At 47.9% G+C, this 14,262-nt stretch overlaps 1 protein-coding gene across 2 annotated transcripts in view; it reads right to left on the reverse strand.

The window, feature by feature from the left end:
* Nucleotides 1-1,830: 1,830 nt before the first annotated feature.
* Nucleotides 1,831-14,262, reverse strand: part of tfpia (tissue factor pathway inhibitor a) — a 74,786-nt gene continuing 62,354 nt past the window's right edge. Inside the window, exons 5-6 of one of the 2 annotated variants that reach the window (XM_039757927.1) lie at nucleotides 2,192-2,371; nucleotides 1,831-2,045 (exon numbers count right to left, since the gene is read on the reverse strand). In XM_039757927.1, coding sequence (XP_039613861.1) covers nucleotides 1,981-2,045; nucleotides 2,192-2,371 — 245 coding nt within the window. In that variant the 3' untranslated portion in view covers nucleotides 1,831-1,980. The remainder of the gene's footprint in view (nucleotides 2,046-2,191; nucleotides 2,372-14,262) is intronic. The other variant, XM_039757926.1, reaches the window with a different exon arrangement.

Consider the following 14,262-nt stretch of genomic DNA (forward strand, 5'->3'; position numbering starts at 1 on the left):
AGCAGAAGGCCCACCCACCACGTGGACCCTCACTGCAGCTCCTCAGCAGAGACGGGCACAGAGACCTGAGAAATGAAACGAGGATGGGCTTTAAAGGGGAGGAGCCATGGGGCACGAAGACGAAGGGGAAGCCGGAGACGCTAGTGGGCCGAGTGAGGACAGGGGGCAGCCGGCCATGTGCTCATTGCCCCCCTCGTATTTCTTTCTGGTTATGCGGTGGACCCTCTTAAGTAAATCGGCCGCCTTGGTTGGATGTTTCTAAACGTTACAAGAGCACCCCCTGGTGTCCACTCAGGTTTAAGACCCAAGAACAACACGAGGCCACTGACTGGAGCAAAAAACACAGCCGTGTGAAAAAGTAAGTGCACCCCAGGTCTTTGAATTCCGTGGCTCTCAGTGCTTGGACTTCTTATTAAATAAAACATAAGCCAACAGGCAGAAGCCACCACATGTGAAAAAGAAAGTGCCCACCTGAATTGACCCTCTCCTGCCACTCCTCAGCTGCCCACTTCAGCACATCGACGTTGAGCCCGCGGCCCCCTCAGACTCGTCTGTTTGCTGGTGGGCTCGTCCCATCGCATGATCAAAACTCAGCTTCGTCCCTAACCCTCTGGTGTGAAGTAGCCCCCTGCCCGAATAGTGGCTTGGGGGTCTGCATGGCTCTTTGGTCGCAGATGCCCCCAGATGGCACAGATGGGCCATTTTTGCTTTCTTAATCTGGGGGTGTTGCCGGTTTGGAAATCGGCCGTCTCACTGGAAAATGAAGCGACTTTGGGACCCTGCAGATGTCTATTGTCCTTGGCACGGCTTGCAGCTTTGATATCAAGGTGGGCACTGGTGAGAGTCACTGGCGTGGAAACAATCAGGGGTTCACTTACTTTTTCACACTAGTTTGAAATGACAAATCAGAGAAGCTTTCTGTAATTTTGGGACTGGGTGGGCACAGGCGATAGTCACATTGAACCTGAACCGTACCGCCGTGTGCCCGTCTCTGTGCACTTTCCTGTTGTGAGGAGTGCACTCGAGGGTAGGTGGGTGTTTGGACTGGCACCCCATCCTGCCAGGCTCCACTAGATAAATGCAGAGGGGTGACATTTTAGGTTATGTTAACTGGCACTGCCATGTTGGTTCTCTGTGGGTGGTGCTTGCGGTGGACTCTGAAAATGTGTGGAGTGATCATGGAGTGTGGTGGACGATGACATCTGGGTGAGCTTTGGACCCCGCTGTGCTCCACGCTGGCAGTGCTGTTAGTTAAGGTGGCATATACCCACCACCCATTTACGCAGGGCAGGCACAGTGTAGGTAACAGCAGCCTATGCCATGTGATTTCTCTCATAAAGACTAAAGAAGCAGGCAAGTTGAAAATGCATCGTGCCCATGATAGACTGGCAGCAGTGCCATCTCACGGCTCTCCCTGTGTTCAAGCAGGTTTCCTCCTCAGCCCACAAACCAACCTCGACTGCGCCCATGGCACCTGAACAGGACGGGTGGAGGCCACACACTGGGCTGGCACAGGGTGCCAGGCTCTGCTCTCATGTGCCATTGATCCAGCACTCCTTTGCAATTTCAAATGGCCACCCAAACAGACACTTCAGCTGTGGACCACGTCTGCCCTCGAGGCCGGCCGGCAGCTCCATCTTGGGCTAACGAGTAACATCCGCTCCCGACAACGGCACGCTGGGCGTGTGCCAGGACTCAAAGAACTGGGCTCTGCACTGGATGGGGAGCCTGGTGGGTACCCACCACGGGGGTCACTCTGCTCCAGTTTCACAGATGTCTGGTCACGTCAGCCTGCTTGTTGCTATGGTAAAGCCCACCCTTAACAAGGCATCCGGCAGATCAGTCCACACACACCAGCGGGTATTTATTGTTCTTTCCAGTGCCAATCTACCAAGCATGAGATGCAATATAAAAATACAAAGAGTACCCAAAAGAAAGTCTGAAATGCAGATGAGACGCTGAACACACGGGCAGCGGGCATCAGCCTCCGAGGATGACTTTGCGGTTCTTCTTCTTAATTCTTATCTTGCCCTGGTTCTTGTCACCTGTGAGGAAAAACAACAAGAAGGAAACGGCGTAAGCTGAAAGTGGCAGAAACGCCAGGGCATTGCCTGTAGGTAGCAGTGGTCCATCTACACAAAGCTGTGAGCCCCTGACTCTGGTGCCAAGGTTCAGATCTGTTGGCACCCACCTTTGGCACACACCCTCATGCAGTCCTTTCTTGTGGAGAAATTGTTGTTGTTGCCCCCACAGCCGCTGTAGGTGAATGGATGACACCTCCCTGCATGGGCACTGAAGGACCACCGCTTGATGGCCGCGGTGCATGTGCCTCGTTCTTGGGGACTTTGGCAAAAGTCGGGAACATTGAGATCTGTGAAGATTAATAAAGAAGGAATTAGCGGCCACCTGCTCTCCTCAACTTTAAGGTGGTCTCTGCGCCAGCACATGGCACGTCTGTGGCAGCCGTAGGGCTCTGTGGAGATCCACGATGGGCAGACGAGGCACAGAAGGCGAGACAAAAGGGAAAAAGGAAGAAAATGGTGAAACATAAAAGTCAAATATTCCAGATTTTAGTGACACAGTCTGCCAGTCAAGAGAAAAAGTCGCCCACTGAGCGAGGCCCAGCTGGCATGGATTGGCTCTACCAACTCACAAAAGTACCAAATAAAGCCAAGCCAAGCTCACCAAGCTAAAGACAAATAAATAAAAAGGCCCGTCGGAGCCAACGCCATTAAACCAAATGTAAGAGCAGCCCAAACAGAGGGGGCACCGGCGTTCCCACCCGACCTCTCAGTGCCACAGGGCAGTAAAGGATCAAAAGTCAAGATGTGGGCATTTGCTTAAGCGCTTCACCTTCAGGACAGAAACCAAGTGCAGACGTCCACACGGGACCACCACAGCGGGCCGACAGTCACCCTCGAGTCCTGCGGTGCCACACGTCTCCGCTCCGCTCGTTTCTGGAGGACCTCGTGGACCGAATCTGAGCTGTCGCAGCTCCGCTACCCCAGTCGCTGACCGCACGGCAATGAAACGGAGTGGGACACTTCGCTCAGGGCCACCTAGTGTCATCGGCAGGGTTTGATGGCCCAGCCTCAACCGCACGAATGGTCATTCTGGTGCTTCTCGCTCATTTACTGGTCTTTGATTTGGTTTGATAGACCCCAGTAAGCCCATGGGTTGGGGGGTTTGGTACGGCCTTTAGATATAGAGGTACTTACACCTCACCTTACTGTCTTATCGGAGAATAATAAAGACCTCATCTAACTGAACGACGTCCAGGGACACATGGGGACCAAGACAGACACCCCAGTGGTCCTATCGGCAGGGCGGGCGATAAACAATAAAAAAAAACAAAAAACAAAAGGCAAATTGGTCATCAACAAGAGACACGAATGAGATGCTGTTACCAGTGGAGGCCAGCGGGGGGGGGTCAGTGCTGAGGCTGGAAATACACAAACCAGAAAGAGCAGCCGAGGGTGGAGACGACCGGAGACGACCGGACAGTTCAGCGGAGACGGCGCGGGAAACCAACTCGGGTGTCGGGGAAGGAAAGGAGAGGAAAACAGCAGTTGAGCACACGCGTGTGCGAGTCTGTCTCTGTGTGTGTGTGTGAGTGTGTATATAAATGTATGGGGGGTGTGTGTGTGACTGTATATGTGAGAGTGTGTGCGAGTCAGTCTCTGTGTGGGTGTGTGAGTGTGTGTGTATATAAATGTATGGGGGGGTGTGTGTGTGTGTCCGTGTGTGTCCATGGGACTGTGTATAAATGTATGCGTGTGTGTGTGCGAGTCTGTCTCTCTGTGTGTGTCCGAGTGTGTGGGTGTGTGTGTGAGTGTATAAATGTATGGGGGTGTGTGTGCGTGTGTGTGTCTCTGAGTGTGTGACTATATATGCGTGTGTGTGTGCGAGTGTATAAATGTATGGGGTGTGTGTGCGTGTCTCTCTGTGTGTGTGCGTGTGTGTGTCTCTTGAGTGTGACACTATGTACGCGTGTGTGTGTGGGTGTGTGTGTGACCATGTATATGTGAGTGTGTGTGCGAGTCAGTCTCTGTGTGTCTCTGTGTGTGGGTGTGAGTGTTTATGTGGTTTCCCAAAAACAGGAAGACTTTGCCAGTAAACGCTTTCAAGCAAGAGAAGAAAAATAAAAGAAAGGCGGCGTCCCGTAGCGGAGACTCGCCCTGAGCGGTGCTGACTAACGGGGAAGCGGGTCGGGGGGTCTTTGGGGTCTGCTGCCCCCCCCCGGTCGACTGCTCTGGCATTTGCAGTTTCTCTTTCTCTGTCCACTGAGATTTTTTGCTCGTTTCTTACTTTCAAATCCACAGTGGGCTCTGAGGTGGAACGAGAGCCACAGAGACGGTGGTCCGCTCAGCCTTTTGGTCCTGATGGGCATCGGCCGGCCACGGGCAGGGTTAAGGTGCACACAGAAAAGTCTTAACTTACAAAGCACAAGATGAAGAACGTCACTTCGTTGTTTCTGTTGTGAATTTGCACCCGAACTCCACGTGGCCTCACATTCGGGGGGCTTCAGGTGCGTCTGTGATGCTCTTCTTGCTTTGCACCCCGTGGTTTGTGCTTGTTAATTGTATAACTAATAACATTTCAGACGTCACACTGTTTTAGAATTCTAAAACGTCTTCCGTTAAATCTGCAGGTTTCTGAACTGGTTGGTGAATGCAGTGACAGACATGGGGGTCCCAAAACCTGGAGCTGGCGGGTAGAGTAGAGGAGTGCTTGGCGTGTGCCTGATCTCAGTGCCTCCAGTATGAAGTGAACGTTCGCTCTCTCCTATCGCCCTGTCGTGCAGGGTCTGTGCCACGGCCTGAACATGGGTGACGAGGACGGGACATTCAGCCCAACAAGCCCGCCGTCCTTTTGACCAGAACATCAAGTTGAGACCTGAGGGGCCCTGAAGTCCTGATGTCCTCCACACAACTTGTTAATTTCTTTATGTGAAATGAGTTCATCAGCAGCAACCTTGGGACGCAGCCGGAAACTCGTGAATAGAAATTTGAAGTGCCAGTCCGCCCACTGCACGGTCTGATGCCCTTCAGCCCGGTCACCAGTTGTTCTTCTCTGGTGGTGCTTGGTTTTCTGCACCCATCATGGCGCCGTCCTGTGGAACCTCACATCCTACTCGCCCTCTCGATGGCCTCCTGGGTCCTTCTTCACGTTTCACTTCTGCCATTTGACCTTCCTACATGACATACTTTAGATTTGCATACATTAAAGTCCATCTGCCCGAGCCTGGGTGCCATCTTAGTCCTTCTGCTGTAGTTTGGCGGATTCTCCATAGATTGGTGCCATCATCCATCTTAAACAAGAAATCAGTGAGGTGGGCTGCCACGTCGGCTCGCTTGCCAATCAGTGCGGCTGCTGAGTGCTTTGCTTGACTCTTTCCCGACCGGGACACCATAACGGAAGGAGGAATAACCTGGACGGGATGGAACTGAAGCACCACCCCTTACAAAGGGGTAGAGTAATGGATAAGGAGGGAGACGGTATGACAGATGGCAGTGCCCTGCTGGCATGGACTCAGTAAGGACCCTCCCAGGGATTGATGGGACATGTCGGGGTGTTTGGGTGCCACCGGAGGGCGCTGCAGGGAGGACTCCCCGCTTCCGTCAGGCTATGCCCCAGTACTGGCAGCACCCCCAGGTCGGAGCCGCCCAGCCTCCTCCGGCCAATCAGAGTCAGGCGGCTGGACTGTCCCGTGTTGAGGGATTTTGTGATAATAAAACCGTTTATTTTGCACCTGGGACTGTTTAGTGTGGTGTGTCTGCGGTTTTGGGGCTCAGTGGCGCCCCCTGTCTTTTACACTGTTCAAGTATGGCGGCACAGCTGTGGAGGCTAAGACTGCAGATTTGGGGTCCGAATTGCCGAGTTTTAATCCCAATTTGTGAGACGCTTTTACTGAGAGATTAACTGCTGATCCAAATTAACGCCAAGTTTACCCATTTTGAGGGCGGTGATTGGCTCCTCTCGCCATATGCGACGGTCTTATCTTTTACGAATCGAACCTTTCATGTGCTTATAGAGAGAATGCGAGGAAGACAACCCAGCAGAGACTTCATCTTGGACAGACTGCACTGCGGCTTTTTTTAAACACAAACGGATCGTCCCACATCTCCTCTCTCCAGTGCCATCCACTCTCCCTACTAAACAAGTGGTTACATCTTTTATCCTGGGCTGGGGTGGCAGGGTGGCACAGTGATCAACGCTGCTCCCGAGTCGTTCTCTGTGTGGGGTCTGAAATGTCCTTCTCCCAGATCTCTAAATGTTCTGCCAGTGTGGGCGTGTATGCGAGTGGGCAGTGTGAAGGACTGGCACCTTCGAACCTTGTGCTCAGTGCTGCCCCCTGACCCTGAACTGAACGAGTGCGTCTCTGTGACTTGTAAGACGTCACCGACATCAGGTGGATCAGATGTCACACCAAGCGTTTAGGGCACAAACCTTCATTTATGGATGCGATGAATCAGGGCAGAGACTTTGTGATGAACACTCCGATGGAGCCTGCAGTATAGAAGCACACGATGAGGAGGGGGGCCGCGCTTAAACATACACCGTCGCTCAAGAACCTGCCAAGCCGTCATGAAAGAGTGTTGAAAGTCCTTCCTCGTCTTTGGGTGTGTAAAATGCTACTGGCGACGCATCGTGAGAAGGCTGTGCACATGTGGCGACACGCGGAAGAAGGGCATTCACCACAAGACCCGGGGGCTGTTGATACAATCAAGAACATTTTCATCATCAGGACCGGCATGCTGACACCGGGCATGTCACGTCAGGGGGCTTTATTGTCATTGCGGCATACAGAGGCTTGAAGTAACACAAGACAGCTAAAGAACGGTAAGCTGTGCCCTATGAACAAATCCAAAGAGGAAACGGTAAGTGAACGGCTACTAACAGGCGACGACGAGAACGACAAACCGACAGTAGGAACAACTGGACTGCACACAGCAGCACGGAGTTGACAGTCCGGACCCCCAAGGGGTACAAGCTTCTGCAGTGCCTTCTGCCACGTGGAGGTGGGACGCAGAGACCACCAGAAGGGGTTAGAGCAGTCCGTCACAACGCTGCCGTGCTTGATCAAGTCCTTTAAGTGGGTCGCACGTCCCAAGCGACCGTGAACTCGGCCTTACATATGGTGGTCTTCCCAGATTGTCTGTCCTTGACCATTTCTTATCTGTAAAGCACTTAAATGGCTATTTAAATAAACATTCTCTTCTGGTCCAGAGACGACCTGCGGGTTAAACTGGACAGAAGTGCAGCATTTGACACCACAGCCTTCGCCTCAGTCAAGCGGTGGGCCTCTCTGGCAGGATCTTAAACTGGTGGATATATGGCGTACCCCAGGGGTCTGCTCTGGGCCTGCCTGCCGCTGCTGTTATTCTCTACCCATGGACTTCTGTATCTGTATTCCTCCATTAGGCCCGGTGATGTCACGACCACAGCTATGCAGATGGCATGCAGCTTTACTTCTCTGTAACACCCGATGACCCCGATGCTCTCTCTGGGCACTCGGCACCAATTATCCGCCTTGGAGTCGTAATTTCCTCAAGCTAAATAAATAAGAAAAACACTGAAATCTTAGTCATTAGTGAAAATGGAAGTAATGAGGATGTTAGAAATCAAATTGACCGCTTAGCATTAAAAGTTCCTGCTGGAGCGAAAGAATTTGGACGTAATCCTGGACTGTGACCTAAACTTTAAATTGCGCAGATTACCATCATGTAAGGAACATTTGAGAAGTGCTTGAACGCTACAAGATGCCAACAAATGAATTCACGCTTTTGTTTTTAGTCACCTAGATTACGGTAAGGCGCTCCTAACTGGCCCACCTAACAGAGACCTCAATTAGTGGCACTGCGGTGGGCTGGCACCCTGCCCGGGGGCTTTGTTCTTGCCTTGCACCCTGTGCTGGCTGAGATTGGCTCCAGCAGACCCCTGTGACCCTGGGTTGGTTGGACGGACGGACGGACGGACGGACGGACGAGTCCAGAACACCACAGGAAGACTCTTAGCCAGAACTGACAGCCTCAGAGTCGCTACACTGGTTATCTGCGTAAAACACTACAAACGGTATACAAGAAGCTGCTCCTTCCTGTCCCCCTACATTCTAATGGTGGTCTGCTTATTACTCCAACAACACTTCACCAGTTCAGATACTGTGGACCATCATCATCATCGCGTGAGGATCACCGTAGCAATTTCAGCTTTTTATTTTCCGTCAGTCAGGACTTTTGTTCATTTCATTTGCTCTTTCCTTGAAACCCCAGCAGTTTGAAGTGCATGGACTGGAGAAATTGGGCACGGAGCTTTCAGAAAGGAGCCTGGAGGTCAGAGCCTTTGCAGTAGCAGACGTCACTGCCACGCGACTACATGTCCTTTGTAGCCAACTGCTCTTCCTTTGGTTTTTATCCCCTAATCTGAAGCTCCTCACTCCTGAGCAGGCCTTGTGCAAAACATTTCTGCCATAAATGAATTCTTGCTTTTCCTACCGACTGATTTTGGGGTCTGTTGGTGGTCTTTGTAAAACGCGATCAGTAGTCAGGAGTAATGCGAACTTCTCAGGCAGCTGACGTAACTCTTTAATCAGCATCCTCGTACATTTACAAAGTTAAGATGAAAAGCAACACAGAAACTGAAACAGGGCCAGAAACAGCAGTTTACTTTGGTGAAAGTCGGGAACTAAAAATACGAACCAACAATAACAGAAATAAACAGCAAACACATGCAGCACACAACTGAAAACGCTGGACAGTCCAACAAACAGTACAGAACGCCTCATTTCTACCCTGGCAAGCCGCACCACGTGGGTATCAGACAGCAGTCGAGCGTTCACCTGTGCTGTGAGGAGATGCAGCAGCATTACGGTATTCGTCTTCTGAGGAGGATTTTCATTTGTTTACGTTGTTCACTCATGCGTTTGCGTTTTTCATCAGATGTACGATTGCGCTTCTATTTATTGAATTTATTTTATTAATATCACCTTACCCTGAATGCCACAGCCAGACAAAGTCCCAACGCTGCGCGGTGTTTTACTTATTACACACAGCAATGCTAATAACATTTACAGGCTGCAGATTTAGGAAGTCCATACAATGAACTGAACGTTTTTAGAGACCCAGCGGTTGGCACCCAGACTCGAGATTTGGAGTTCGCTTCCCTTCCTAGCCAACACCTTACTTGACATCCCTTTGATGAGCGTCCCTCCTGCTCTCCCTCCATGCCACATCTTATTCCTTCTTCACTTGCCCATCTACCCTATTGGTGGGTGCCACTCTGTGTAGGCACCCTTTAATGACACCCACCGGAAGAACAGTAGAGTGGCACTGCGTCTGGCCCATCGAGACGACAAAAGGACGCAATGTGCTGCCATAGCCTACTTGGTACAGTAATATTATTAACAAATAAAAAAAAACGTCAGCTAATTTTCTTTTTTCCAGTCAAAGCAGATTTTAGATTTTGGGATGTTTAACTTTTCTATTGTAGCGGATGTTCTCACTTCTATTGTAAATATTGAAATGTCCTTCTTAGCAGGTACTCGCTGCTCTAAACGTGCACTGCTGCCAAATTTCAGCTAATTAATCAAACAGGAAGTGGTGCGAGTGGGTGAACTTTGCCTTTTCCGTACGTAGATTTGTACTACGGATCTGTTGACCTGGGAAGTTCGACATGCGTGCGGAGCGGAGCGGAGCAGAGTACAAAAACGCACGTTTATCTTCCACGACACTCTGAAGTGAATTAAGCGGTCCTGGTACATCTCGTTCACCGGAGTGCCACATATAAACTAGCACATGCCCACTTCATTTCAGGCTACACCCCAGGAGTTCTGTTCCCCGGATGTAAAAGACGCCCTTCTTTTTCTGTTTCGTCTTTATGTGAGTATCACAGACTCTGTGGCTTTAAATCCTACTCAAGAGTGAACTTTAATTTCAGTCCCCGGGGGAATTTGGCTTTTGTTACAGGAGGTCTTTAGTAGCAGGGTGTTGTACTGTGTTTAAATACGTAAATAGACAGACAGACAGACAGGACAGACATATATATATATATATACATACATACAAAAGCCAAATACCACGGACTCTCTCATTACGAAATCACCCGAACCATCAGGACTTGGGACTTGAAATCTGGAGTGTAGGTTACCCTTGGCTCATAGGTGCTCACTAAGAAATGGTTTTAAAAATTTTGTGGTCCAAGCGTGTAATTTCTTATAGTTTTTTAGACCCGTTGGTCTGTCTGTCCGCTTTTCGCCAGGGAACTACTTCACGGATTTAGATCGGGTTTTTTCTAGAATTTGCTTGAACATTCCGGTTGATTTTGAGACTTCTCTCATTGCACGAAGAATCAGAGTTCACTTGCTGGAGTGAGGGGAGTGGGGAGCTGGGCGGGCAGGACCCTCCTCACTGTCCTGTGTCACTAATATGCAGGCGGAGCCACGGGGGATGGCGAGTATATTATCCAACCCGCTATATCCTAACTTATATATATTTAAAAAAAAACAAAAAAAAAAAATTATATATATATAGCATAAACATTAGCGGGAACAGTCTATATTAAATGGCAAGGGACCTTGACCTCATTCTGTTTGTTGTCTTAATTTTTTTTGTTAAAAATATTTTTGCAAGAAGCCTAAAGTAAAATAATCTATACTAATAAAAGGCAAAGCCCTCACTGGCTCATCACTAATTCTCCAACGTCCCGTGTAGGTAGAAGGTTGAAATTTGGCAGCTCATTCCTTACAGCTTACTTACAAAGGTAAACCAGGTTTCATTTCAAAATTCTGTGTGTAAGGGTCATAACTGGAAGCTATTTTGCTCCATTTACTGTAATGGAGTTGAGCTCGAAAGCCGTGGGGGCGGAGTTGTGTGACATCATCACGCCTCCCAACTAATCACGCAGTACGTAGAAAACCAGGAAGAGCTCCAAAAACCACTGAAGAAAACATACATTATATAATTAAGAAGGCAGCGAAACAATTAGGAGCGAGCGAGTGACATATAAAACCATATTCAGCGGCTCACGTGAACTGACGCAGTGCGCAGACAAAAAGCAACAGTTCCAAAGAGTGCTGAACAAAAACCGAATTACACTGCTACGCTCAAATAGATAAAGCACACGCCATGGCGCAATAATAGAGGCTTTGTCTCTAGCGCCGGTGTCCGAGGTTCAATTCCCGAGAGTATGTACGCGCGCTTCATGATTCAGTTTAGCCTCGCATCCCCTTGGTTGGAGACGTATGAAAAAATATGCGGTTAACGCAGAAAGACAGATCACCAACTGAAGCTTTATGAATAATGGATACTTTATTCGCCATCAATGATTGTTTTGGTAAAGCCACACTCCGTGTATTCATTAGATGAACAGTAAAAAAGTAAGAGCGAGGGAAGGGTGACTTACTGAGGCACGCAGGTGAAACCACAATAGCACGCGGGCTCGATGTACTGTAGTGCTTGTCAACTCGATCTGAATTGCGCGATCACATTTGAAAAAATATTTCTTTTCAAGTTCTATTTAGTCCATATGTGTCAAACTCAAGGCACGCAGGCCACATCCGGCCCGCGAGATCATTTTATATATTATTGTTATTAATGGACCGGGGATTTGAAGCGCTGGTAACACAATAAACTACAGATCCCATAATGCAGCGCTTCAGCTGCCTTGCCGAACACTTAGCACGTTAATCAAGTCTAGCTTATGATGCTGCAAGTTATTGCGAAGCTAGCCCACATGATGCCGAAGAGAAAAGTTAATTCTGAACATAGAGCCTTTAAAAACCGATGGCAGGCTGAGTATATGTTTACTGAACCCGTGTGTCTCATTTGTGGAGCTAATGTGGCTGTAATTACAGAATTTAATCTAAGACGGCACTATGAGACAAAACATCAAGATAACCTGAAAGACCTGAATGCAATGCACAAGATACAGAAAGCAGAAGAATTAAATAAGAATCTGACACTTCAGCAGACGGTTTTACCCGTACACAATCACAAAGTCATTTCAAGTGAAGCTGCTTTTATGGGAGACACAAATGCACCAGTGCAACTTGCCCCACTTTCCCTGTTGCCGAGTAATGTTGAACCAAGTCGGCACAACGGTGTTCCCAAATACGCACTTTGCTCATAAACTGAGCGCACTGCGTACTGAGATCGGACGGCGCTTTGGTGACTTTGAAGAACAAAAAAAGAATTTGGAGTTGTTTCGCAACCCATTTGCCGTCGGTGTGGAAACTGCACCTGTGCAGATTGAGATGGAGGTGATTGAGCTGCAGTGTAATTGGCACACTGAAGGCAGAGTACGATACTGCAGGGCCCGCACAGTTTATTCACTCCATTCTTGCAGAAATGCTCAGCTCCGTCTACATGCGGCTCGAACCTTGTGCATGTTTGGTAGCACATATCTGTGTGAGAAGCTCTTCTCAGTGATAAAGACTAACAAAACAGCACACAGGAGTCGCCTCACTGATGAGCACCTGCAGTCCATCCTGAGAATCTCCACAACACAGAACTTCACACCAAACAGAAACGAACTTGTGGCCAAAAAAAGATGCCAGGCGTCCAGCTCTAAAATGACATCTGAGCAAAGACAACTGAATGATTTGATTTGTTATTGCTGAAAAGAACACATTTGATTTCTATCTCCAGGTTTTCTTATGCAGCATGTTCATATTTGAATTTGTATACTTTTAACAGGATATATTTTTATGGAGAGCAAAATCTTTTGCGATATTTAAAATTTAAGTTTATTTTTTATATAAAATGACATAAGAGTAAAGAAATTTGAATGTTTGTTCTTTTAACATTTACTTTATTTCTAACTTGTATAATTTAGACAGGATATATTTTTATGGAGAGCAAAATATTATAAGTTGTTTAAGGATGGAGTTGATTTATTCCGGAATAATATTCTGTCGACTAAATAAAAATTCCTTCTATTTAAAATTTAAATTACAATTAAACAGAAACGATAGTTCATAATATTCTGGCACCCCCAGCAATAGTTGCTCGCACCCCAAAGACTGTATGTGTGTATATATATATGTTTATATATATGTGTGTGTATGTACAGTGGTGTGAAAAACTATTTGCCCCCTTCCTGATTTCTTATTCTTTTGCATGTTTGTCACACAAAATGTTTCTGATCATCAAACACATTTAACCATTAGTCAAATATAACACAAGTAAACACAAAATGCAGTTTTTAAATGATGGTTTTTATTATTTAGGGAGAAAAAAAATTCAAACCTACATGGCCCTGTGTGAAAAAGTAATTGCCCCCTGAACCTAATAACTGGTTGGGCCACCCTTAGCAGCAATAACTGCAATCAAGCGCTTATGATAACTTGCAATGAGTCTTTTACGGCGCTCTGGAGGAATTTTGGGCCACTCATCTTTGCAGAATTGTTGTAATTCAGCTTTATTTGAGGGTTTTCTACCATGAACCGCCTTTTTAAGGTCATGCCATAGCATCTCAATTGGATTCAGGTCAGGACTTTGACTAGGCCACTCCAAAGTCTTCATTTTGTTATTCTTCAGCCATTCAGAGGTGGATTTGCTGGTGTGTTTTGGGTCATTGTCCTGTTGCAGCACCCAAGATCGCTTCAGCTTGAGTGGACGAACAGATGGCCGGACATTCTCCTTCAGGATTTTTTGGTAGACAGTAGAGTTCATGGTTCCATCTATCACAGCAAGCCTTCCAGGTCCTGAAGCAGCAAAACAACCCCAGACCATCACACTACCACCACCATATTTTACTGTTGGTATGATGTTCTTTTCTGAAATGCTGTGTTCCTTTTACGCCAGATGTAACGGGACATTTGCCTTCCAAAAAGTTCAACTTTTGTCTCATCAGTCCACAAGGTATTTTCCCAAAAGTCTTGGCAATCATTGAGATGTTTCTTAGCAAAATTGAGACGAGCCCTAATGTTCTTTTTACTTAATAGTGGTTTGCGTCTTGGAAATCTGCCATGCAGGCCGTTTTTGCCCAGTCTCTTTCTTATGGTGGAGTCATGAACACTGACCTTAATTGAGGCAAGTGAGGCCTGCAGTTCTTTAGACGTTGTCCTGGGGTCTTTGTGACCTCTCGGATGAGTCGTCTCTGCGCTCTTGGGGTAATTTTGGTTGGCCGGCCACTCCTGGGAAGGTTCACCACTGTTCTATGTTTATGCCATTTGTGGATAATGGCTCTCACTGTGGTTCGCTGGAGTCCCAAAGCTTTAGAAATGGCTTTATAACCTTTACCAGACTGATAGATCTCAATGAC

The sequence above is a fragment of the Polypterus senegalus genome, chromosome 6 (genome assembly GCF_016835505.1).
Source record: "Polypterus senegalus isolate Bchr_013 chromosome 6, ASM1683550v1, whole genome shotgun sequence".
In the NCBI taxonomy this organism is placed as follows: Eukaryota; Metazoa; Chordata; class Cladistia; order Polypteriformes; family Polypteridae; genus Polypterus; species Polypterus senegalus.